This window comes from Carcharodon carcharias, chromosome 13, assembly GCF_017639515.1.
Source record: "Carcharodon carcharias isolate sCarCar2 chromosome 13, sCarCar2.pri, whole genome shotgun sequence".
NCBI classification, from domain to species: Eukaryota; Metazoa; Chordata; class Chondrichthyes; order Lamniformes; family Lamnidae; genus Carcharodon; species Carcharodon carcharias.
In genome coordinates this window covers 128,622,683-128,649,085 of record NC_054479.1, presented here as the reverse complement: position 1 = coordinate 128,649,085, position 26,403 = coordinate 128,622,683, and the positions used below count along the sequence as shown (strand labels likewise).

The 26,403-nt window shown below is 41.3% G+C and overlaps 1 protein-coding gene across 1 annotated transcript; it reads right to left on the bottom strand.

The window, feature by feature from the left end:
* Positions 1-262: 262 nt before the first annotated feature.
* On the bottom strand, positions 263-26,403 carry LOC121285904 (carboxypeptidase A1-like). The gene is made up of 11 exons (XM_041202830.1): positions 26,339-26,403; positions 23,652-23,733; positions 21,321-21,455; positions 21,083-21,181; positions 17,440-17,541; positions 15,349-15,450; positions 14,174-14,284; positions 8,168-8,258; positions 3,443-3,642; positions 2,169-2,253; positions 263-473 (listed from the first exon to the last, which is right to left on the bottom strand). Exons 1-11 carry the CDS (start codon positions 26,401-26,403, stop codon positions 286-288), a joined length of 1,260 nt encoding a protein of 419 aa, XP_041058764.1. The 3' UTR covers positions 263-285.

Genomic DNA, 26,403 nt, shown 5'->3' with positions numbered 1-26,403 from the left:
CACGAAGGAAATACGCACAAGACAAGCACCTGGCTGATGACCTAATTTGAAGGAATAAAATTACTTTGAAATTAGGAATCTTGATTTGATTATACAGAATAAAGTGATACTTTATTCTGTATAACCTTATTTCATGATTAGATACAATGTGGTAGTCATAATAGTATAAACACAGCAATTACATTCTGGACCTTATATTCAAGAGAAACTACTTTTAACAAAAATAAAATCAGCTCTGATGAGACACACCTTTAGACCAGAATTACGTCATGTTTTAAATTTATTTTAATAGGGGTTCTGTCTGGCATGGTCTAAAATTTCCATCAAACCCAGGTAGGTTTCCTCAGCTGTTGGAATAATCTGGTTGGCTGGTAGAATGAAGCCATAGCGACCAGTGTCTCGCAGTTCAAAGCAGAAAGCATACTTGATGCCTTGGTTATAAGCCCAATCAATAGATGAACCGCTGCTTTGATCTAATGGGGAAACAAATAAATATAGACAATTAAATATTGTATGAATGTCTACTGTTCTAACACAACTCATTTTTTACACTGTGATGTGCCATGCCTTTGGGTATTGGGGTTTGGATCTGTACCTTGAATACTCAAAGCTAGATTGCTGATCTCACATGCATCTTGGTGTGAAGAAGTACCAAGTACAGGCTCACTGCTTCCACAAAGGTAAGTGAATGCAGGTGACTAGCCCCATCCTCGAGGCTGATGACTCAGTTTTAAGGAAAAGACTTTGGAAAAGAGAGGGGCAGACTTGCCCTCAGTCTTTTCCCTCTATGAATTAATGTCTATAATTTGGTCCAACTAGTTGCAAGGCCTTAGAAAAGGTCTTGAGGTCAGCAACATAAATGATTGAGAATATGGAATTTTAATTGCGAGGCAGTTGACTATTTTTGGTAACAGAGGTTGTAACTGGTGCTTTCAATGTTATTAATAGAATAAAAATGATTCTTCCAGTCAAATTGATGACAGTGTTGAGTTTACTGATGCTCTATTTCTGTCCACCTGCCCAATGTCCATTAGTATCAGAAACTGCTCATTCAGACCTGGGCACTTAGGAGTTTTCTCCCACAACCCCCAAGGTAGGATTGATCAGTGCCAATCACTTCCATTGCTTCCTTTGGCGGATTTATAAAACATTCCATTGACTCAATGAGAAGGACCAATGCCTCTTTGCTTAGCCTGAGGATAATCCATTTCAGTTATGGCACAGCCTTTGTCTGAGAGAATTTTGTCCGTCTACCCTTTAGCCTGTAAAAGGCTGATGGTCCTGCGGGACTTGTATGAGGTGATTGAGGAGAAAACATATAAATGATTTTGATGGCCACAAAGAAAAACCACACATACAACTATCACTTGATGACTGCCTTTAATTCAAGTTTCAGGTGGCATTTATACCCGCCTGGAATTATAAAAAGTATCCTAAAGTATATACCATCATCAAGAAAATTATTTAGTGCTAAATGTTGAATTGGAACTTATAAGTATAAAAATCAGAAATTATAAAATGGATTGTGACATTTTAGCACTTCATAAACAAAAATAAGGGTAATGACTTCGATAGCTGACACAATTGTGACATTGCATCATAGCTCCAGTCTGCTGCTTATTTTTAGATTTAATAAAGATATATTGGAAAATTGACTGTCAAATTTCTGGCAGTCATAGGAAATTTTACGGGCTGGAGATTTTTTTAAAAAGTTGGTTCACACAAGACACTGGAGACATAACTTGTTAAAATTATAATTAGCTGTAAATTTATAATCGGCTGTAGAGCTGTTCACATACAAAGCAACATTGCTTGGCCTAAACAGCCAAGTGGTTATGGTACTGGGCTTGTAACCCCAAGATCGAGAGTTCAAATTTCACAATGGGAAACAATGTAACTTCATCCGAATAGGAACAGATGGAAACGTGTTTGTACTCGAAAGAGTTACAAAGCAACATTTCAGAGCACTGATGGTGAGTAGAACAAGGGAAGAGTATTAGAAAGAGGCATAAGTATGACTGAAGAGGAGGATCTTGCATTTCCAACTAACTGCCACCTGGAAATCTAAAGATTAGATGGTCCTGTTGCGTCTTTGACCAAGTTGACCTTTGGGCTCAGAATCTTTTTGAATGTGATTGCATTGTGCTTCACTGTGAATAAATACTTACAGATGGTAGTGAAGATGGGTCCATATCTGTACTTGGTTCCATATATTGATGCCAACGAAGTAATGGATTTCTTGCTGAGTTCCATCTGCAGAAAAAGGGCATTTTTAAATTAAACTAGATAAAGACAAAAGGATACCGTAATTTTTAAGAGCAGGAAAAGCCAACAAGAATGTTCCTTATTTAGGGACCAACCTCAGTTAATCATCTTCTCACCATGTCTATGAATCCCATTCTCCATTTGGATGGGAAAGGCTTTATCTAATTAACTCCTAATTTGTGTTCCCTGATGCCTTAACCATAGTTTATATGGATGAAACATAAATTATGTAATTTTGGCATCTCTTCCAAAGAAAATAAGCCCAACTTTCTCAACCTTTTCCCAAACTTAAATGATAATACCTGAAACTTTTGTTGATTGCCTCTGTATCCTTTCGATGGCAATAATATCCCTGTAGTTAAGTGATCTCTCCTGGTTTCTGTGCATTAATAGCATTGTAAAATTAACTGGAAGCTATGCTTTGATCACTATTTTTAACAAAATTCTACTTATAAATTTAACAATAGCCACTAAATCTCTTCCCTGACCAGCACACAATTACATATTCCTTCTTTTGTTTATTTTCTCTCACTTATCCACATTGAAGTGTATCTGCCACCTGTTAGCCCGATGCTTCAAAAGCCTAAATGTTTTTTGAATCTGATTACTTTGGTTCTCATTATTTGTCCTTCCTATTTTTGTACCACTTACAAACTCAGAGAATTTGCTAGCAATTCTTTTCTAAAGCATCATTATAAGAATGCTTCCTTCTTGTCAGCCAATTTTCTATCCCGCACCACAGTTACTTCCTAATCGCTGCTTCTATTAATTCATAATATGAAACTGTGTCAACAGCTCTCTGAATACCCACATATGGAATATCAATGGTATACCCCTCTCCAGTATCAGTAATGTGTTAAAACAAATATTTGTGTATGTTAAACATCACCTCCCTTCTCTGAATTCATGTTATTGTCCTTTAACAAATAACTGTTGTCTGTCCAAATGAGGTCAGTAGTTCTGTGAATTACCTTGATGGGACCTCTCACCTGTATGGGAATGAGAATAACTCTACCATCCATTTCATCTTTGGTTAGAAAGTGAGAAAGCGACCAAATATCAAAATCCCACAGCCTGGGCGAAGCATATGGAGCAGCAAGTTGATGGAGGTCCACAATTAAATGGACAGTTGACAACAAATGGTTCCTGAACAGTGTAAGAACAAACCATAACTTACCAGCTCTCCATAGTCCTTTGGCTTAGTTGAAGTGTAACCATAAGGAAACAATAAGAGCTGGGAATAGCTGTGAACGTCAATGAAGGCTTTGAAATTTCCGTGATTTTTGACAAAGTCAACTATGGCTTTGACTTCCTTCTCAGAGTTGACATAAGGTCCATAGTATGTTTCTGAACAAGAATTGCCGCTGGCACCAGCTCCTATTAATTAAAAGTAACAAATAAAATTTAATGGTTTACTGCTTAATACCTTTTTATTTAAAGGGAATGCGGGTGTGAAAATGAAGATTGGTCTCATCACTTTCAGTCACACATTCTGCAATCCCAACTTTATTTAAGAGAATTAAATGGCAAAAGGCCAAGGTCAATAATGATAGAGAAGACTTGATAAGGGAAATCTTCTTCATTCTGTGTGCAGGCGTGCTAGATTGCATGGTGCAGTGCATATTTGGAAATCAGGAAGTGGGAAGCATGTCTTTAAAAGAGCCCACCTAAATTTCATTCATTGATATGGAGGAAACTTGTGCAGGTACCTCTACAGAGGTTTGTGTTCTGACCTGCCCAGTTTTTCATACTTCCGGCACTCAGGTAGTCCAGTACACCCGGAGTCAGATCCAGAAAATCCTCCTCCTGGAATATTGCCCTCAGTTTGAGCACTAAACCTCGGGAATGATATATTGGACCTGGAGGGAATACAGTGCAGATTTTCAAGAATGGTATACAGGGGCTTAAAGGGTTAAACGATCAGGACAGATTTGAATAAACCCGGCTTGTATTCCCCTGAGTTTAAAAGGTTAAGGGATAAATGGAAGTCTTTAAAATAATGAAGGATTTTAATAAGGTAGATATAGAAATAGTGATATAGTGATAATGCCACTGAATTCATAATAAAAAGACCCAGGCTAATGCTCTGGGGACACAGGTTCAAATTCCACCACAGTAGATGGTGGAATTTAAATTCAAATTAATAAAACCTGGAATTGAAAGCTAGTCTTGGTAATGGTGACCATGTAACTATCATTGAGTGTTGTAAAAATCCATCTGGTTCACACTAATATCCTTGAAGGAAGAACATAAAAAGTAGGAGCATGAGTAGACCACTCGGCCCATCAAGTCTGCTCCACCATTCAACACGATCATGGTTGATCTTGGGCTTCAACTCCATTTTCCCGCCCGCTCCCCATATCCCTTAATTCCCTGAGCGATTAAGGGGAAGGTCAGTGGATGAGCAGTGGCAGACATTTAAGGAGATATTTCATGGCATTCAGCAAAAATTTACCCAAGTCAAAAAGAAGGACTTGATGAGAAGGATTAACCATCCATGGTTAACAAAGGTGGTCAAGGAAAGTATCCAATCAAAAACTAAGGCATACAAAGTAGCAAAAACTAGTGGTAGGCCAGAGAATTGGGAATTGTTTAGGAACGAGCAGTGGATGACTGAAAAGCCAAAAAAGAGGGAGAAAATTGATTATGAAAGTAAATTGGTAAGATATATAAAAAATATATAAACAAACAGCAAGAGCTTATGGGCACATAAAAAAGAGAATAGCTAAAGTGAGCATGAGACCCTTGGAGGAAGCAACTGCAGAATTGATAACAGGAACAAGGAAATGGCAGATAATTTAAACCAATATTTTACATTGGTTTTCACAGTGGAGGACACTATGAACATCCCAAATATATCAGATAAGCAAGGAGTTAATAGGAGGAATGATCTTGTAATAGTCCCTATCAGGAGAGACAAGGTATTTGACAAACTAATGGGACTAAATGCAGACAAGTCACCAGGATCTGATGGCCTGCAACCAAAGGTTTTAAAGGAAGTGGCTGCAGAGTTAGTGGAGGCATTGGTCGAAATATTCCAGAACTCACTGGATTCCGGGAGGGTCCCAGTGGATTGGAAAACCACTCGTGATGCTCTTGTTCAAGAAGGGAGGGAGACAAAAAGCAGGAAACTATAGGTCAGTCAGCCTAACATCTATTGTGGGAAAATGCTGGAGTCCATTATTATGGAAGAAATAGCAGGGCATTTAGAAAAGCTTAACACAATCAAATGGAGACAAATGGTTTTGTGAAAGGAGAACCATGTTTGACAAATTTGCTAGAGTTTCTTGAGGATATAACAAGCAGAGTTGATAAGGGGAACCGGTAGATGTATTGTATTTGGACTTCAAGAGGGCATTCGATAAGGTGCCACATAAAAGGTTATTGCATAAGATAGGAGCTCATGGCATTGGGGTTGATGTATTATGATTGAGGATTGGTTAACATACAGAAGACAGAGAATCGGAATTAATGGGTGTTTTTCAGGTTGGAAAAATGTAACTAGTGGAGTGCCACAAAGCTCAGTCCTAGGGCCTCAATTATTTACTATCTATATCAATGACTTGGAGGAGGGGGCAGAGTGTAATGTATCCAAATTTGCTGACGATACAAAAATAAGTTGGAGGGCATGTTGTGATGAGGACATAAGGAACCTGCAAGGGGATATAGACAGGTTGAGTGAGTGGGCAAAAACTTGGCAGATGAAGCTTAACGTAGTAAAGTGTGAGATCATGCACTTTAGTAGGAAGAATCAAAAGGCAGGCTATTATTTAAACAGAGAGAGACTCCAAAAAAGTGCTGTACAAAAGCATCTGGGTGTTCTTGTGCATGAAACGCAAAAAGTTAGCATGCATGTGCAGCAGGTAATTATGGAGACAAATGGAATTTTGGCCTGTATTGTGAAGGGGTTGGAATTTAAAAATAGGGAAGCCATGTTACAACTGTTGGTGAGGCTGCACCAGGAATACTGTTGTTAGTTTTGGTCCCCGTATTTATGAAAGGATATGCTAGCATTGGAAGCAGTTTAAAAGAGATTCACTAGGCTGATTCCTGGGATGAATGGGTTGACTTATCAAGAACGGCTAAACGGGTTAGGCCTTTATTCATTAGAGCTTAGAAGAATGAGGGGTGGTTTTACTGAAACGTATAAGATTCTGAGAGGGCTTGACAGGGTAGATATTTAGAAGATGTTTCCACTAATGGGAAATCTTGAACTAGGGGACATAGTTACAGAATAAGGGGACACTCATTTAAAACTGAGATGCAAAGGAATTTCTTCTCTCAGAGGGTAGTGAATGTCTGGAATTCTCTACCCCAGAGAGTTGTGGCGGTTAGATCACTGAAAGTATTTAAAGAGGAGGCAGCTGGATTTTTCAAATATCGGGGAGTTGTGGGCTATGAGGGACTGGCACAAAAGAGGAGTTGAGGCCTGGGGCAGATCAGCCCCAGATCTTATTGAATGGTGGGGCAGGCTTGAGGGGCCAAATGGCCTACTCCTGCTCCTGTTTCTTATGTTTTTATGTTCTAGACCAAACACCTGTCTATCTCAGCCTTAAATGTGTTCAACAATGGAGCATTCACAACCCGCTGGGGTAGAGAAATCTGTCGTCCTTATCTGTTCTGTCGAAGGGTCATGAGGACTCGAAACGTCTTTTCTTCTTTTCTTCTCCGCCGATGCTGCCAGACCTGCTGAGTTTTTCCAGGTAATTCTGTTTTTGTTTTTGTTTTGGATTTCCAGCATCCGCAGTTTTTTGTTTTTATTTTTGTCCTTATCCAGTTTGGCCTATATATGACTCCATGACTCTTAGCTGCCCTCCTGCAAGCCATTCAGTTCAAAGACATTTAGGGATCGGCAACAAATGCTGACCCGCCAGTGATGCCCAAATTCCATGAAAGAATAAATTTAAACAACAATTTCCTCTGGTGGGGGAGCCTAGAACAAGGGGCATAACCTTAAAATTAGAATTTGGCCTTTTGGGAGTGAAATCTGGAAGCACTTTTAGACACAAAGTAGTGAATTATTTATTTTTCTGTAGAATCCTTGTGGGCAGGGCTGCTCCACCAGGCCAGACAAGGAGTTCATTCAGGTCCCCAGTCCTTGCCTCTCCCACCCAGCGCTGGCATCAGCTGCCAAAGCCCCTGCCCAGTATTAACTCTCTACACCTGGGACTGTTTCATTGGGTCATTGGCAGAGAGTCTCCCAACACAATTTTTGCACCTGTCTCCCGACTCTTGCTGGTTTTGGGATGAGCGACTGTCCTGAATCACTTAAATGAAGATCTGCAGTGACCTGGTGCCAGACTTTTGCGAATTCTAACTCATGGATCGGTGTTATGCTGTGTTCATAAGTCATCAATCAGCTCTACTCTCAGTTCATTCTCATAGTTCATTGTTCTACTAAAGTCCTCAATTAATTTCAAGTCTGTAAATCCTGGGTATTCTTTATTGAACTCCTTGATTAGATTTCAGCATGTAATTCGTTTCCAGGTATTGATTAATTTACATATATGCTAATCAACCTCCTTTATTAGTTAATGGAAATATTTCAGCATGTAAATCATCTTTCTGAGGGTGGCTTAGAACAATGACCCTGAGCAACGGTTGGCTTTGTTAGAATGTGTACCCCCCTTTCTCTTCCTGAGGTTTTGTGATTGCATTGGGACTGGATGCTTACAGTCAGGATGCTGAATCTTTGCAGCATGAATTAACTTATAATGAGGTATCACAGATTGATCACTACTCATTCTGTATCCCTGTTACTCTTCCACGAACCTTGGTAGAACTAAAATACACTAAACACCTGCAAAGTAGTAAGGATGTGATGAAGCATTTGACTTCATGTTTGGGTGTAACTGGACTTGGAATTTGGTAGTAGTCACCTCAGCATGTGGTGTAATCTTACCTCCAAAATTGGCATCAAAATTCCTGTTTGGGTCAACACCTATACATCTCCTGCCAGCATACACAGACCTGGTCTTACGCCACATGCGGTTCTGGAAAAAAAAGAACAGTAATCACTTTAGGGGATGTGAAAAAGCCTTTAACTCCATCAAACCTACCTCAGACACATTGCTCAATCCCCCCTCTCACTGTGCCCATTAACCTCCTTACTGTCTGAAAATACAGTTAATCAATTTTAGAAACTGTTTAATAAAAGCAAAATACTGCGGATGATGGAAGCCTGAAATAAAAATCAAAAATGCTGGGAAAACGCAGCAGGTCTGTGGAGAGAGAAACAGTTAATGTTTCGAGTCAGCATAAGCTCTGAAGAAGAGACATAAGGACTCGAAATGTTAATTCTGTTTCTCTCTCCACAGATGCTGCCAGACCTGCTGAAATTTTCTAGCATGTTCTGTTTTTATTTTAGAAACTGTTTGCCACTTTTAACCTTTATCCCTATTTCAATCTTCAGGCTTCAAGTGCCAAAATGGACAGTTAGATTTAATTTATTTCTCCTATTCCATTCGCCTTTGTTAGTTTTTTTTTAATTCATTCACGGAATGTGGGCTTTGCAGGCTAGGCCAGAATTTATTTCCCATTTCTAATTGCCCTTGAGAAGGAGGTAGTGAGCTGCCTCTTGAACCACTGCAGTCCATGTGGTGTAGGTATAGCCACAGCATTGTTAGGGAAGGAGTTTCAGAATTTTGACCCAGTGGCAGTGAAGGAACGGCAATATATTCCCAAGTCAGGATGGTGAGTGGCTTGAAGGGCAACTTCCAGGTGGTGGTGTTCCCATGTATCTACTGCCCTGGCCCTTTGAGATTGTAGTGGTCGCGGGTTAAGAAGGTGCTGTCTAAGGAGCCTTGGTGAGTTCCTGCAATGCATCTTGTGTATGGTATACATTGCTGCTACTGTGCATCAATGGCTAAGAGAGTGAATGTTTGTGGAGGGGGTGCCAATCAAGAAAGCTGCTTTGTCCTGGATGACATCAAGCTTCTTGAGTGTTGTTGGAGCTGCACTCATCCAGGCAAGTGGGGAGTATTCCACCACGGTCCTGGCTTGTGCCTTGTAGGTGGTGGATAGGCTTTGGGGAGTCAGGAGGTGAGTTACTCGCCACAGGGTTCCTAGCTCTGACCTGCTCTTGTAGCCACAGTATTTATATGGCTAGTCCAGTTCAGTTTCTGGTGAATGATAACTCTCAGGATGTTGATAGTGGGAAGCTCAATGATGGTAATGCCATTGAACGTCAAGTAGTGATGGTTAGATGCTCTCTTGTTGGAGATGGTCATTGCCTGGCACTTGTGTGGCATGGATGTTACTTGCCACTTGTTAGCCCAAGCCTGGATTTTGTCCAGGCCTTGCTGCATTTGAACAACAAAGAACAAAGAACAAAAAGTACAGCACAGGAACAGGCCCTTCAGCCCTCCAAGCCTGTGTCAATCATATTGCCCATCAACTAAAACATTTTGCACTTCCGGGATCCGTATCCCTCTATTCCCATCCTATTCATGTATTTGTCAAGCTGCCTCTTAACACCACTATCGTACCTGCTTCCACCACCCCCTCTGGCAGCGAATTCCAGACACTCACTGCCCTCTGCGTAAAAAACTTGCCCCACACATCTCCTCTATAGTTTTCTCCTCTCACCTTAAATCTATGTCCCCTAGTAATTGACTCTTCCACCCTAGGGAAAATTTGGGCAAGGACTACTTCAGTATCTGAGGAGTTGTGAATGGTGTTGAACATTGTGCAATCATCAGCAAATATCCCCACTTCTGACCTTATGATGGGGAGAAGGTCATTGATGAAGCAGCTGAAGATGGTTGGGCCTAGAGCACTAGCCTGAGGAACTCACGCAGCCATGGAACTGAGATGATTGGCCTCCAACAGCCACAACCATCTTCTTTTGTGCTATATATGATTCCAACCAGCGGAGAGTTTCCCCCCTGATTCCTATTGACTCCAGTTTTGCTCGGACTCCTTGATGCCACTCTTGGTCAAATGCCGCCTTGATGTCAAGGGCAGCCACACTCACCTCATCTCTGGATCTTATATCCGTGTTCGAACCAAGGCTGTAATGAGGTCAGAAACTGAGTGGCCTTGACGGAACCCAAATTGACCATCAGTGAGCAGTTTATTGCTAAGCAAGTGCCATTTGATAGCACTGTTGATGACCCCTTTCATCACCTTACTGATGATCGGAAGTAGAATGATGGGGCAATAATTGGCTGGGTTAGATTTGTCCTGCTTTTTGTGTACAGGACATACTTGGGCAATTTCCCTAGGTGTCCTGCAATGTACCAGGGGAATGTAGCAAGCTGAGTACAAAGTTTACTCAGTGGCAGGAAACAAAGGGTAATGGTTGATGGGTGTTTTTGTGACTGGAAGGTTGTTTCCAGCGAGGTTACGAAGGGCTCAGCACCAGGTCCCCTGTTTATTGTGGTATATATTAACAATTTGGATGTAAACGTAGGGGGAATGATCAAGAAGTTTGCAGACAACACAGAACTTGGCCAAAGATAAAATAAACATTTTTAAAAAGTTATTTCTATTCATTGTTTTATCCACGCCTTTTAACCTATTTCGATCTTTTTTCCCCACACCAGCCTCTCCCCCCACCCCACCCTTTCTAGGGCCATCTGTCACTTGTTCATCCTGCTTTCTACTCTTAATGTCACCATTAGCACCTCCTTTAGCCAGTATCACCACCATCAACACCCCATCGACCTTTTGTTTATGACATCTTTTGCAATCTCTCCTTTGCCTCCACCTATCACTGGCCTTCTATCCAGCTTCACCTGTCCCACCCCCCCTTAAACCATATATATTTCACCACATTTCTACTTCTCTTTAGTTCTGAAGAAGAGTCATATGGACTCAAAACGTTAACTCTGTCTTTCTCTCCACAAATGCTGTCAGACCTGCTGAGCTTTTCCAGCAATTTTTGTTTTTGTTACAGAAATTGGCCATGTGGTCGATAGTGAGGAGGATAGTGCTGTAGACTGCAGGAAGATAGCAATGGAGGTGGGCAGAAAAGTGGCAAGTGGAATCCAACCCAGAGAAGTGTGATGCATTTCGGGAGGTCCAACAAGGCAAAGAAATACATAATTAATGGGAGTATACAGAGAGGTGTAGAGGAAGTGAAAGACCTTGGAGTGAATGTCTACAGATCCCCGAAGGTAGCAGGGCAGGTCGATAAGGTGCTTAAGAAGCCATATGCAATCCTTTCATTTATTAGCCGAGGCAGGGAGATTTTGCTGTAACTATATAAAGCATCAGTTAGGCCACAACTTGAGTACCATATGCAGCCTGGTCGCCTTATTACAGAAAAGATGTAATTGCATTAGAGAGGATACAGAGGAGATTTATGAGGATGTTGCCAGGACTGTAACATTGCAGCTATGAGGAAAGATTGGATAAGCTGGGATTGTTCTCCTTGGAATGGGGGAGGCTGAGGGAAGATTTGATTGAGATGTACAGGATTTTGAGGGACCTGGATAAGGTGGATGGGAAGGACCTATTTACTTTAGCAGAGAAGTCAGTGACTAGGGGGCATAGATTTAAAATGTTTGGTAGAAGGATTAGGGTGGGGATGAGGAAAAATATTTTCACCCAGAGGGTTTTGGGGGTATGGAACTCTGCCTGAAAGGGTAGTAGAGGCAGAAACCCTCAACTCATTTCAAAGGTATCTGGATATGCACCTGAAGTGCTGTAACCTGCAGAGCTACAGACCAAGTGCTGGAAAATGGGATTAGGCTGGGTGGCTCATTCTTTCAGCAGGTGCAGACACGATGGTCCAAGTTGCCTCCTTCTGTGCCGCAAACTTTTTATAATTCTGTAGGTTTTGGAATGTCATCTTGGTTAATTGATCAACAAAACAAAAAATTACCATTTGCTTCAGCAACTTTACCTGCTAATTTATTTTACCATTCTGTTACCTTTGGGTTGAAAAAGTTCTGCTGCTTTCCCCCTCTTACTCTTTGTTTCCTCCTTTTTTAAGTTTTTTTAAAATTCATTTTAGGGATGTGGAAGTCACTGGCTAAGCCAGCATTTATTGCCCACCCCTAGTTACCTTGAGAAGGTGGTGGTGAGCTGCCTTCTTGAACCACTGCAGTCTATGTGGTGTAGGTACACCCACAATGCTGTTAGGAAGGGAGTTCCAGGATTTTTGTGCCCTATAAACCCCCTGTCGGCATCCAAATAAAACAAGACTTGCATCTATATACTTTGCATGATCTATACACTTTTCATGACTTCAAGATGTCCTGAATAGCTTTATAGCCTTTTTGCAATGTAGTCACTGTAATGTAGTAAATATGACAGCCAATTTGTGCACAGCAAACTCCCACGGGCAGCAATGTGGTAAATGACCAAAAAATTACTTCAGCGAATAGTTGGTTTTCTTTCAATGTATCAGTTCTTATAGTCTTGAGAATGTCTTTTATGTCATTGTCTCCTCCCTTACAAGAAAAAAAGCCCATCTTTTTCAATCTTCCAATTAATGAAAGTTTTTAGTAGAATCTTCCCTGAAGTAAATCCTATCTTCATTGCCTACCTCTGTGACCACTCTCCCCTTTCCTTGGCAATAACATCCTTTACATGATTAGGTGACTGGAGTTGTACATAGAGTTCCAATTGATGTATGGACAATAGTTTATATTAGAACAGGGCAACCACTTGAGGGTTTGTACTCTTTTTCTCCTAATGCAATTCAGGAATTTATTTGCTGTGCATTATAGTTAAACATTATCCACCAATCTTTTATTTCGATATCATCATAAGATTCTGCAGATTTCTGTGAGTCAGGCTTGATTTTCCCCATCCTGTGGTGTGTGCACATATAGACGATACATAGGGAAGCTCCAGACAAATCTGCACCTATACTGAAACTTGATGGCGAGTCCTTCTGGCACAACTGGTGACCAGTATTTGGTCTGAAGAGGAGACTGCAAAAAGTTACAGACAAGTTGCTGACCTACGCAACACCTTACAAGAACACAAGAAATGAGTTCTGCCTATTGATTGCTTGTAGGGATCCTCCACAAGAAGAGTAGGGGACAACTTCAGTGCAGTTCATAATGAGGTTAGGATTCAAAGCCTAAAACTGCCCTAATCTGGCTTAAGTGACACCAAACCAGCATTCTCATTCAAAGGAGTCCTGGAGTAGCTGGTGTGGGAGGTGAAACTGCACACACTGGTGCCATTCTGCTCCTGGGGCAGAGTAAAGGAAACCTTTCTCCTCAGTTAGCTGTGCCATACCTGGCTTGGGAGCCTTTGTACTACACAACAAGAACTTGCATTTATTCAATGCCTTTAACATTGGAAATTGTTCCAAGGTGATTGACAGGTCACAGAGATAGGAAGGGAAAGGAATTTAAACACAAGGATGAGAATTTTAAACTTGAGGCTTTAGGTGACTGGGAGCAAATGTAGGTCAGTAGAGTTTTGGCTAAGCAGGAACTTTTATAAGGTGGGGAAAGGGAGGTTAGCCTTGAGAGTTTTAGAGCGGTCAAGTCTAGAGGTGCAAAAGACATGGATAAGGCTTTCAGTGACTGAAGGAAAGTCAAAGAAGGGAGATGTTACAGAGGTAGTTAAAGATGGCCTTGGTGTTGGAAGGAACATGGGATTCAAAAATAAAGTATTCTCATATTCTCATGCATCAAATAGAACAGGCAGATTGCAAATTCTCTTGTACAGTCGGAGGCAGTGGCGAGACAGAAAGTTGGAGGGCAACAAGAGTGGAAGAAATGTTCCACTACCTGACATTGACATTGTTGCCTTCGAAGTACATGAATTGCAATCCTAAGCTCTTTTTATTGAGAAAATAAGATTGCTCTGACCTGAAATGTTAACTCTGTTTTTCTTTCCACAGATGCTGCCTGACTTGATGAGAATTTCCAGGTTTTTCTGTTTTTATTTCAGGTTTCTAACATCCTCAGTATTTTGCTTTTGTATTTGTTGTACTTACGTTAGTGTGGGTAAAATGAAAACCATCAGGGTTTGTAACAATCTCTAGGTAGAGATCCATCGTGTTCAACAATGAAGTCACAGAAGTATCCTTGCCATATTCACTGATAATCTGGGTAAGAGACAAAATAATCCATTATATTATAGAGACATTTCCACATGACTATCCCTTCCTCATTTGACTTACCGTCCCTTTTCTACCCTCTCCTCCTGAAGCCATTTTTCATGTACTTTTCTCAAATTGCCATTCTTCATGTGTGAGCTTAGACTGACTATCAGTAAGTAATCCAGCTGTGAGGGCATCAAACTCAAATCTGAACCTGCCCTTACCTGATAATATACATGAGCATTTCCCAGCAAAGTGCCACTGACCCATAATCCAGAGCAGGAGCTACAAGTGATTTGCTCCCCCACAGCACCCATCCTGAACCCTTTATTTCTCAGTAATATTACCCCAAAACTGTCATCTCTAGCAGAATGGCTAAGGTGCACAGTGAAAATGTTCAAACTTGTGTAGTTGGGATATTTTTCTGAGGTTAGGCTAATAGTGTGTTATTGTTCAGGTTGCCAACTCTGGTTGGACATATCCCTGGAGGTTTCATTGCAAGACCTTCTGCTTGCAATTGTTCAAATCTCCTAAATTTTTAGAATTATTAAATAAAAGTCTTCGAAAAAATGATGACTTTTTTTTTACTGCTCCTGGGTTTGTTCCCAGCAGTGCCCTGGAAATTAATCTTTAATTCCAGAAGACTCCAGGATGAGCTTGGAGGGTTGGAAACTCTTATTATGTGGCCACGTAAAGGAGTTTTTGAAGAGTTTAAAAGTGGCCTCTATGGCTTTGTTCTGACATTAGGTGTTATTGTTATCAACAGGGGCACAGCAGGTGGTGGGGTTGGGAGGGTAAGAATTCATGCTAATGCAATGGAGCTAGTAGGAAGGTCATCCTACCAATGGTGGGACTTCAAAGAGATACTAATATATGGTGGTCCCCTCTCAGGAGTAATGAGATACTGTTGGAGTCATATGAGTGATGGGAACATAGGTGAGCTCAGAATCTCATTTGCCTACTAACAATGGACTGGATTTTGCAGTCACTGGAGAAGCAATGGAGCTATTAGATTTGTAAGTACTGAGTCCCTAACATTATTCTCACAAACACATTCATCTAAACCTTACCTTATTCGCAAACCAGAGGGAAATAGCGGGACTGATCCATTCACGGGCATGGATACCAAAATTAATCCAGATGGCAGGTCGGTTAATCCCACCAGTGCTGAACTGTAGGAGGACAGTTTGTTAAAATTATCACAAACAGTTGGCTAAGGGTAAAATGTGTTGCTGTGAAACAACCAGCATTACTAAATATTAATACAGTATCATATCACCTCGAAATACCATTGCACTGTTAAAACAATATATCAGAACAAAATAGCTTATGATCCTTGACAATTGAACTGAGGGTGAGAGAAGAAGAATTTTTTTTTTACACAGTGACCTATTGTGATCTGGAATGCACTGCCTGAAAAGGTGACGGAAGCAGATTGAATAGTAACTTTCAAAAGGGAACTGGATAAATATTTGAAAAGGGAAAATTTGTAAGGCTATCACAGAAGACTTGGGGTGTGGAACTAATTGGATAGTTCTATCCGATTCCCTCTCTGCTGCATGACTCTATACTATACACAAGGGAATAATTTCTATGCTGGAATCTGACTGATGGCTTGTGTGATTTATAGAAAATTAGACACATGGGAGAGAATCACAGACTGGAAAATATTTGGGGTGCTCAGATGGTTTACATTTTAAAAACGATGGTGCTGAAGAGCGTGTTATAGGTGGAACCTAATTGACTGATTCACATAATTTATACACAGCATAAAGGACAATCGGAAATAAGAATTTTTCATGAAAGCTGTACCTTTTTAAACAGTAGCCTACAATGGTAATTGTGTGGATATTAGGGCAATGATGGCATAGTGGTACTGTCACTGCAACTAGTAGTCCAGAGATCCAGGGTAATGCTCTGGGGACCTGTGTTTGAATCTCACCACAGCAGATGGTGGAACTTGAATTCAATAAAAATCTGAAATTATAAGTCTGATGATGACCACGAAACCATTGCCGATTGTCATAAAAACCCATCTGGTTCACTAATGTCCTTTAAGGAAGGAAATCTGCTGTCCTTACCCGGCCTGGCCTACATGTGACTCCAGACCCACAACAATGTGGTTGACTCTTAAATGCCCCATGAACAAGGGCAATTAGAGATGGGAAATAAATGCTGGCCTAGCCAGTGATGCCCACATCCCATGAATGAATTAAAAATAATCTCCCGTTGCAACATTTAAGGGCATGTGCTAATTCTAATACCTTTCCACTTTAAGATGAAAATGTGAATAGTTTCTCAGTAATATCCCAGATCTAATTGAACTACAATATCTCCTCCCTTACCATTAACATCATCACATACACTAGAAAAATAAGAATTTCAGGGGTGGGTATTTCTTTTGCCCCGTTTTCAGGCCAGAAATGGACACCTATAGGCACATGAAACTCAAGGTGGGCCTTAAATTGGGGCTAGGGCTTCATTGCTCTTGTTCAGGTGAGGTGTCTGTGATGGGGCAACACTTCTCTACCTCAAAGATAGAAGGCCTTAGGTAAATCCCGGGGCAGAGTTGGGGGGAAGCGTCAGGTTAGTGATTGCGAGTACTGTGGAGTTGGATGAGCACTGCTGTTCCTCCTGGCTCCACAGGAATGCTTTTTGCTTTGTTAACACTTGCATTTTGCAGGCAGCTGCAGTCTCCACTGAAGAGTCCCGAGTGGAACAAGCCCCACTTCTCCACTCACTGAACTTCAATTGTGGCAAGGGAGCCTCAATCAGACATTAGGTTTCTCAATTACGCAGTCACCAGAGATGCCTAGAAAACGGCCTGAGCCAGTATCAGTCTGGGGGCTTCTGAGGTGTACTTTGGGTGAATGATGTTGGTCCCCAAAATAAGTCCTTGTTGCACACATTTTACACAGAAAAATAGATGTAGCTAGGTTCAATTTCTACCTTCGGTCCATCAGTGGATCCAGAATCAGGCCGCTCGGAGGACATCACTGCCGATCTCTGTTTCAATCACGGCAGCAAGTTCTCAACAGGGCTAATCATATTTATATTTATTAAATGGTGCTACTCCTTTAAGCAGTGCCTTACAGTTTGGGAGTTGCTTGATTGAAATATACAAAGATGAGAAGGTACGCCAGCTCTCAGTTTATACTCACCCTGAGGACATAGATTGGACGTTTCTCAAAGGTGTTACCAATCTGCAACTTGCTGACTAGACCTGAGTTTGAAGCTACAAATGTATCCATCCAGGCATAAATCTGGGGAAGAGACAATGGAAATTACAGTCAGTTTGCTCCGTGTTTGGACAATGAGATTTCCTTGTGTTGTCTTCCTGGGAGGCGGAAGGCGATAAAATTGTGTAACATTAGCTGCAATAGAAAATAACATCAGATGCAGTGTGTAAAATAGGCTGCTGATTTTCTGAGTCAATTTCACACTGCTGCAAACCAATTTCACCCTTATTGGCAATCAAGCCTGGTAACATGGGAACATCGGAACAGGAGAAGGCCATTCAGCCCCTCCAGACTGTTCTACTAAGCAATTAGATAATGGTTGATCTGAGAATTCCAGAGTTCCACCTTCCTTAGTGAGCTATAATTTTAAGACTGTGTCCCCTTCTTCTTGACTTCCCCACCAGGTGAAATAGTTTCTCCTTTTTCTACCCAACCACATTTTAAATGCCTTGATCAGACCACACCTCAGTCTTCTATATTCAAGAGAATATAAACATAGGAACATAGAAATTAGGAGCATGAGTAGGTCAGTCAGCCCTGCGAGCCTGCTCCACCATTCAATATGTTCATGGCTGATCCTTTATCTCAACACCATACTCCCACTCTCTCCCCATACCCCTTGACCCCTTTAGAGTCCAGAAACCTATCAATTTCCTTCTTAAATATATTCAGTGACTTGGCCTCCACAACCCGCTGTGGTAGAGAATTCCATAGGTTCATCACCCTCTGAGTGAAGAAGTTTCTCCTCATCTCAGTCCTAAATGGCCTACCCCATATCCTGAGACTGTGACCCTTTGTTGTACCCGCCCCCACCCCCCCTCCCCACCCAGCCAGAGGAAACATCATCCCTGCATTCAGCCTGTCCAGCCCTGTCAGAATTTTATAGGTTTCAATGAGATCCCCTCTCATTTTTCTAAACTCCAGTGAATACAGGCCTAGTTGGCCTAATCTCTCCTCACATGACAATCCTGCCATCCCAGGAATCAGTCTGGTGAACCTTCACTGCACTCCCTCTATGGCAAGTATATCCTCTCTTAGGTTAGGAAACCAAAACTGGACACAATACTCCAGATGTGGTCTCACCAAGGCCCTGGACAGCTGTAGTAAGATATCCTTGCTCCTGTATTCAAATCCTCTCACAATGAAGGTCAACATACCATTTGCCTTCTTAACTGCTTCCTGCACCTGCATGTTTACTTTCAGCGATTGGTGTACAAGGGCACCCAGGTCTCTTTGTACATCAACTTTTCCCAATCTACCATCATTTAAATAATACTTTGTCTTTCTGTTTTCTTCTACCAAGATGGGTAACTTTATACTCGGTTCCCATGCAACCGCAGAAGGTGCAACACCTGCCCCTTTACTTCCCCTCTCCTCACTGTCCAAGGGCCCAAACACTCCTTTGAAGTGAAACAGCATTTCACTTGCACTTCCCTCAATTTAGTCTAATGCATTCACTGCTCCCAATGCGGTTTCCTCTACATTGGAGAGACCAAACGCAGACAAGGTGACCGCTTTGCAGAACACCTTCAGTCTGTCCACAAGCATGACCCAGACCTCCCTGTCGCTTGCCATTTCAACAGTCCACCCTGCTCTCATGCCCACATGTCTGTCCTTGGCCTGCTGCATTGTTCCAGTGAAACTCAACGCAAACTGGAGGAACAACACTTCATTTTCCGATTAGGCACTTTACAGTCTTCCAGACAGACTATTGAGTTCAACAATTTTAGATCATGAACTCTCTCCTCCATCCCCACCCCCTTTCCGATTCCACCCTTTTTTTTCTCTTCCCCAATAATTTATTTAGATTTTTCTTTTCCCACCTATTTCCATTATTTTTAAATGCATTTCCATCCATTGTTTTATCTCTACCTTTTAGCCTATTTCGATCCCTTCCCCCGACCCTAACCCCACTAGGGCTATCTGTACCTTGCTTGTCCAGCTTTTTACCCTTAATGTCACTTATTAGCACATATCTTAGATAATATCACCACCTTCAACACCTCTTTGTCCTTTTGTCTATGACATCTTTTGGCTATCTCCACCTATCACTGGCCCTCTATCCAGCTCTACCTGTCCCACCCCCCCAACCCCCTCTTAAATCAGCTTACATTTCACCTCTTTTCTATTTTTACTTAGTTCTGTTGAAGAGTCATACAGACTCGAAATGTTAACTGTGTTCCTCTCCACAGATGCTGCCAGACCTGCTGAGTTTTTCCAGGTATTTTTATTTTTGTTTTGGATTTCCAGCATCCACAGTTTTTTGCTTTTAACTTTATACTTATTCTTGTTATACTGCATCTGCCATGTATCTGCCCACTCACTCAAATGGTCTAAATTGCCTTGAAGCCTCTTAACATCCTCCTCATCATTCACATTCCAACCTAGTTTTGTGTCATCAGCAAACTTGGAAATATTATATTTGGTTCTCTCATCCAAATCATTGATATATATTGTGAATATCTGGGGCCCAAGTGTTAATCCCTCAATAACCCACTCGTCACTGTCTGCCATTCTGAAAAAGGCTCATTTATTCCTACTCTCTGTTTCTTGTCTGCTAACCAATTCTCAATCCATGCCCAATCCCATGTGCTTTAATTTTACATACTATCTTCTTATGTGGAACTTTATCAAAAGCTTTCTGAAAATCGAAATACACCACATCCACTGGTTCTCCCTTATCTATTCTGCTAGTTATGTCCTCAAAAGACTCCAGTAGGTTTGTCAAACATGATTTCCCTTTCATAAATCTGTGGTGACTTTGTCTAATCCCGTTGATATTTTCTACATGTCCTCTTAACACATCATTTATAATAGACTCTAGCATTTTCCCTACTACTGATGTTAAGCTAACCAGTCTGTAATTCCCTGTTTTCTCTCTCCCTCCTTTTTTAAATAGTGGGGTTACATTTGCTACCCTCCAATCTGCCGGGACAGTTCCAGATTCTACTGAATTTTGGAAGAAACAACCAACACATCCACTACTTCCATGGTCACTCCTTTAGTACCCTAGGATGGAGGCTATTAGGCCCTGGGGATTTATTGGATTTCAGTCCCATTAATTTCTCCAGCACTATTGTTTTAGTAATTCTAATTTCCTTCAATTCCTCCTTTTCACTAGACCCTTGATTATGGAAACTATCATCATAACTTAACCTTATAAGTCTCAATATCATTCAGGGACTGCCCCTGTCCAAGGTCAATATATCCTGTCTGAGGTGTGGACGCCAAAATCGAGTGCAGTGCTCCACACTGGTCTGACCAAGTCTTCGTCCAACTGAAGTATAACAAGAGTACTTGGAGCTTAGGTGGAGCAAGGGAGGAAATATCAGAGAAGCACTGATAATTGTCATAGTAATAAAACAGGGAAGAGATGAATACGAAATGTTGAGAAGGCTGGACTGAGAGAAAGATCACCTATCACTTGTAAACTCTTCTTTTCTTTTTTATCCTGTCCAGGAGTGAGATGTGTATCTCTAAGAATAATCACTTTCTTAAAGTTTTCCATTTTTACCTGTGACTGTTATATTTGTTTTCAGGATATTTATTCATTGCTTGACTTTACCTCCTCCAATGTGTGGTAAGAAGCATAGTTGAATGTTTGGCTGTTGCGTTCCTTATGTCGAGAAAACATCATTTCCTTCTTCTCTTCATCCAACAACATCTGAAAGGTTAACATCCAATCATTATCAATTTGGCTCTAATATTAACTGGCAGTGATGATGACTTCAGAGTCGCTGCCCCAACTAGGGACAATGTAATATAAAGTTTAAATCACTAAGAGGTCAGCTGAAGGAAAGTACCTGTAGATCTTCAATCAAGATTGAGTAACCAACACCACTGAACTCCAGGAAGGCTTTCACTGATTGAACATGTTCTCTTGGGACTTGGATGTCAATGGGCAGCAAAGGCCTGCTTGGCTCTAACCAGAAATCAATCTAATGATAAGAAATCTACAATCAATCGTTAGGATAGGAATTTGTAGCAAAAATAGAAAACGCTGATTAATAAAAAACAATTGAATATTTCTGTGGTTTTGTACTTGGAGCATAGAATATAAAAGCAAAGTGTAATGTTGAGCTAATACAACACATTGCACAACCCAGGCTGACATGCCCAGTACAGTACTGAGGGAGTGCTGCACTGTCACAGGGGCAATTTTCAGTTGGGATGTTAAACCAAAGATCTATCTGTCATCTTAGGTGGATGTAAAAGATTGTTCGCCTACATTTATCTCTCAACCAACATCACTAAAGCAAATTATCTGGCCCTTATCATTGTGCCTTTCATGCGAGCTTGCTGTGCTCAAATTAGTTGCTGCATTTCTAACTTACCACAGTGCTTCATTAGCTGTAAAGTGCTTTGTGACATCCTAAGGTTGTGAAAGGTGCTATATAAATGCAAGTTTTTTCTTTGCTAAAGTTGCAGTTCAATATTATGCATGTTTGGGCAACCTATGGGAAGATAATAAAACGCAATGGGAAAGATGCTGGGGGAGATAGTGGAGTACTGGTAATGTCACTGAGTTAATAATGCAGAGGCCCAGAAAAATGCTCTGAGGGCATTGCATCAAATGGCATCTGGTGGAATTTAAATTCAATTTTTAAAAAAAGACCTGGAATATAGAGCTTGTCTCAGTAATGGTGGCCATGAAACTATCATCAATTGTTGTAAAAACCCAACTGGTTCACTATGTCCTTTAAGGAAGGAAATCTGCCACCCTTACATGGTCACCTATAAGTGACTCCAGACCACAGCAATTTAAATGCCCTCTGAAATGGCCTAGCAAGCCATTTGGTTCAGGGACAATTAGGGATGGGCAACAAATGCTGGCTTTAATTGCAAATGGTGCCCACATCCCTTAAAAAAAATTTCACTCAGGCGTTACCAGGGCTAAGGCTATGAAGAAGAAGTTAAGCCTTTTTTCTTTGGACTTGGAAGGTGGCATGACAAACAGGAAGACATATCCAAAATTATTAGGAATTATGATATAACAATTAGTGACTGATTGTTTCCAATAGTTGGAGGAATAGTAAAAGAAGGGGACAAATTTAAGATAATCACAAAAAACTATCAATGAGTGAGCTTTGAGGGAGCGAGTAGGAGAGTGAAACTAGACTAGGTAACTCAAGGAGAGAAGGACTGGAATAGACTTGATAGGCAAAATGGCCTCTCGCTATCCTGTAACATTCTTTAATTTTATCCATTTTATGTAACTTTCTGCAGGTCCAGAAAGGTTCTAAGTAACGACAGGATTCACAAATCTCTCATCTTTCCAGTTGCACTGATTTTCTAGCATTCTTGAAAATTTCCAGCCCATAACAAGTTAAGCATCATTCCCCCTTCCACAAATACCTCTATTCCTCCCCGATGACCAGAAATGTGTCAGAGGGATGTGTGGGCCCACCTACCTATTGGAGGAGGAGGATCGTAAGTGTCATAGTTACTTAAGAACAGGAGTTGACCATCCAGCCTGTTCTGCCATTCAATTAAATCATGGCTGATTAGTATCTTAACTTCATCTAACCGCCTTGGTTCCATAAACCTTAACACCTTTGCCTAACAAAAATCCATCAGTCTCAGTTTTGAAATTTCTATTTGGGCCCCAGCCTCAACAGTTTTTTTGTGGGAAAGAGTTCCAAAGTTCCATCTTTCTCAGTTAAGCATCTCAAAGCTACACTAGATGCCTGGGGAACTCCGTTAATTTCAATCTCTCTTTTATACTACAGAACCAGTTCAAATTCTACCACCACTAAATCTGACAAGAGAGAAAATGAGACATTTTCCAGTAGAGCATGTGTTACATGTTCTGAAGAAGGAATGAGCACGATGATCTTGCCCTGATTTCTTTAGTCTGTGTGTTTCAGGGATTCACTATGACATGTTAATAGTGATTTCTGTTCCATAGTTACTTGTACGTTTTTAAGATCGCCTCATATATAAAGCATTTTTAATTTAGTGAGAAACCTACATGTAGCATCAAAGACCACAATACAGACCACAGCTAAGATTGAAAAGAGTAGGATAGAAGTTAATGTGGCCTTTAGTCAAACAAGAAGGGGGGATAAGGCACAAAGAGATGCCCTTGAATTTACATTCATTTAATTCCATTTTATTCATGTGTACTAACTTACATTCAGATGCTCTTGTTCTTGGAGGGACTTCACTAGGGCAAGTTGTTCCTCATTGCTGACAGTGATACGTAGAACCTGGTCACTGTGGGAAGTGAAAATTAAAGAAAGGGAATTGAAATTCTTCATGCAATGGTTAAAGGTCATGAGACATGAGACATGCCAGCTCAGCCCTTGAGAGAGAAAGCCCTCATAACTTTTCCCAAGTGATAGAATATAGAGTGTTACTGGTAGCTGTGTATCAAACATTACAAGATGAAGTTCTCTCTCAATGAGGCATGGAGAGCCATTCCCTGCAATATGAGGTTTGTCTTGTATCACAGGCACATTGTATGGGTCATCTTATTCAATCCCTTCTTGATTCAGAACAATAAACTAGCTTAATGGTTAAACAATCTCTGCCATCAGTTCAACATGCTCACTTCTTATGCATTTTTATAGCAGGGGATGTGAAAAGGAATAAAATCTTTTCTCCTTTTTTAGCTTCCACTCCGGGATCAGGTTAAGCATGGGCTCAATGCAAAGTTCCTATCACTTTGCTCCAACAATGTGCTTTAATCTTAGTGGATCACCCAACATGATATTTCTCTATTTCCCACACCAATCAACCTTCAGTGTCTCTGAGTGCCCCTCTGAGACTGAGAGGCAATTTTAGGCTTAGAGTTAGGGGTAAGGTGAGTATTGGTATTATAGTTAAATTTAGGGCAGAGGTAGTGTACCTTCATCTGTCTTGCACTGGGGGTGTACATTACCAAACTACACACTGTCAGCCCACAATTTTTCATCACTTGAAGTTAGTGAGTGAATACCATTGCATAGATTATGGGAGGTTGTGATCTTGACTAAGGACTGTGTTAAGTACTCAAAATCATTTGATCTATGTTTCTTATGGGTGTCAGAGAAAGGTGAGACCTTAATGCTGCATATCTGGATAGGAAAGCTAGTATCATCAGCCCACACACACTGACACTTTCAGAATACACAGACCTCAGATGTAAGCTGTGGCAGGAAACAAACTATTAATTGCAGAATTAAACTCGATTCAATTTAGTCAAGAAATTGCACAATGGAATTTCCAAAAACAATTGTATTTGACGTAAACAGTGCCAATTAATTAAACAGTTTATTTGGTTAAATTGTCAGTGAAAAGTCTCCATGGGGAGGGTCAGACAGCACATTTGTCAAGATGGCATCTCTTGCAAGCAGGTTTATAAGATTCAGGGGGCTGGAGGTGGGAGATCATGTGATGAAACCTCCAGGAATAGGTCTAATCAGAGTTGGTAATCCTCAGGATGGGCTTGCAGTGATTACCCTTTTACCATGATTCTCTATTTTGATGTTGTTCCTTGACACGACCTTTGCCACATGGGGACTGGGGAGAGTTACTGAAACACCTTAATAAGAGCTAACAATTAAAATTCAGAATCCATCATCGGTTTGGCTCCATAAAAGCCCTAGCTGCATTCACACGCAATCATCAGTCTGTGTCTGTAGCGTACTGGGTATATTCCAGTCCCTGGCTCCAAATCAAGCACTCAGGGTGAAGAGGGAGTCCTGTTTCCATTTTCTGATCCTCATGTACAAGGCCCCAGCCCCAGCTGCTAACTTTATTAGGGTATAAACAGGATCACCCACTATAGCAAATGGTGCAAAAGAAAAATGAGCTTAAGTTTGTAAATTAACTCCAGGATTTCCTTTCCCTGGTTTGACTATGCAGTGGAGCAATGGCCAATGTGAATTCAAGTGATGTGGGAGGGCCGTCTCCCACCCCCAACCTAACTATTGCCCCTCACCACTGCACACAGCATTTGGGGTGGCATTTGTTCCATTCTTATACATTTGGTGGCGGGGGTTGAAATTGGTTGACATCACTAGCACAAAAGAAACCTTTGGGGAATCGTTGCAGCCTGTTTTATGCCACACTTTGTTCTCTGGAAATGAAAATGGTTCATGGTTAAAACCATCTTCTGATTTCCTATGATCCCCTACCTCACTATCGGCATCAACGAAACTAAAATAAGCCCCCCCTTCTTCCTCCAATTTGTGACGTGGGTGATACGCATCACCAAATGAGAACCTTAGGATTGGATTTGGCTAGCCTTTCTGGAGAAGGGCTGGGAGGCAGGGAAGCCGACATCTTCCTGCTGCCATGGAATATTGCCAGTGGTTCGCGGCTCACTAGCGAGGCTGAATGCTGACCAGAGGCGGTGGCCAATTAAGCCAATTAATTTGGCCAATTATTGGTCACTTCTCCACCTCCCTCAGCATGGAGGTGCTCTCTTCTTCTCGCAGTCTCAGAGGTAACCCCTTTATCAGGGGCACTGCTGAGCTGCCGCACTGCTGGCCTTCTGATTGGCCTGGCACCTCTGACAAGTGGGTCGTTGCCCTCAGTTAGACAGAAGTCCCGACAGTGGAAGCTTAATTGGCTGTCACCAACAACATGCCACCCTGGATCCCACCACCCACTGCATGGAGTTAGGTCCCGCATTCCATCCCAGCGGTGGGATTACTCAACTTTTTGAAAAATTCCAGCCTTAGTTTCAATGAGCATGGCATCACAGAGGGTGTAACCCCAATCTTCCAAATGGCCCCGCGGTGTGACATTCCCATGCTACCATTTTGACTGGAGCACTGCACCATTTGATTGGATTCGCACAGTCCACACAAAAGGGAAAAGGACATTTACTCACCCAACAAATGTCTCCTGGCTGTAAACAGCCACTAGAAAGGCACTAAGGACCAACAAGAGCCTCAT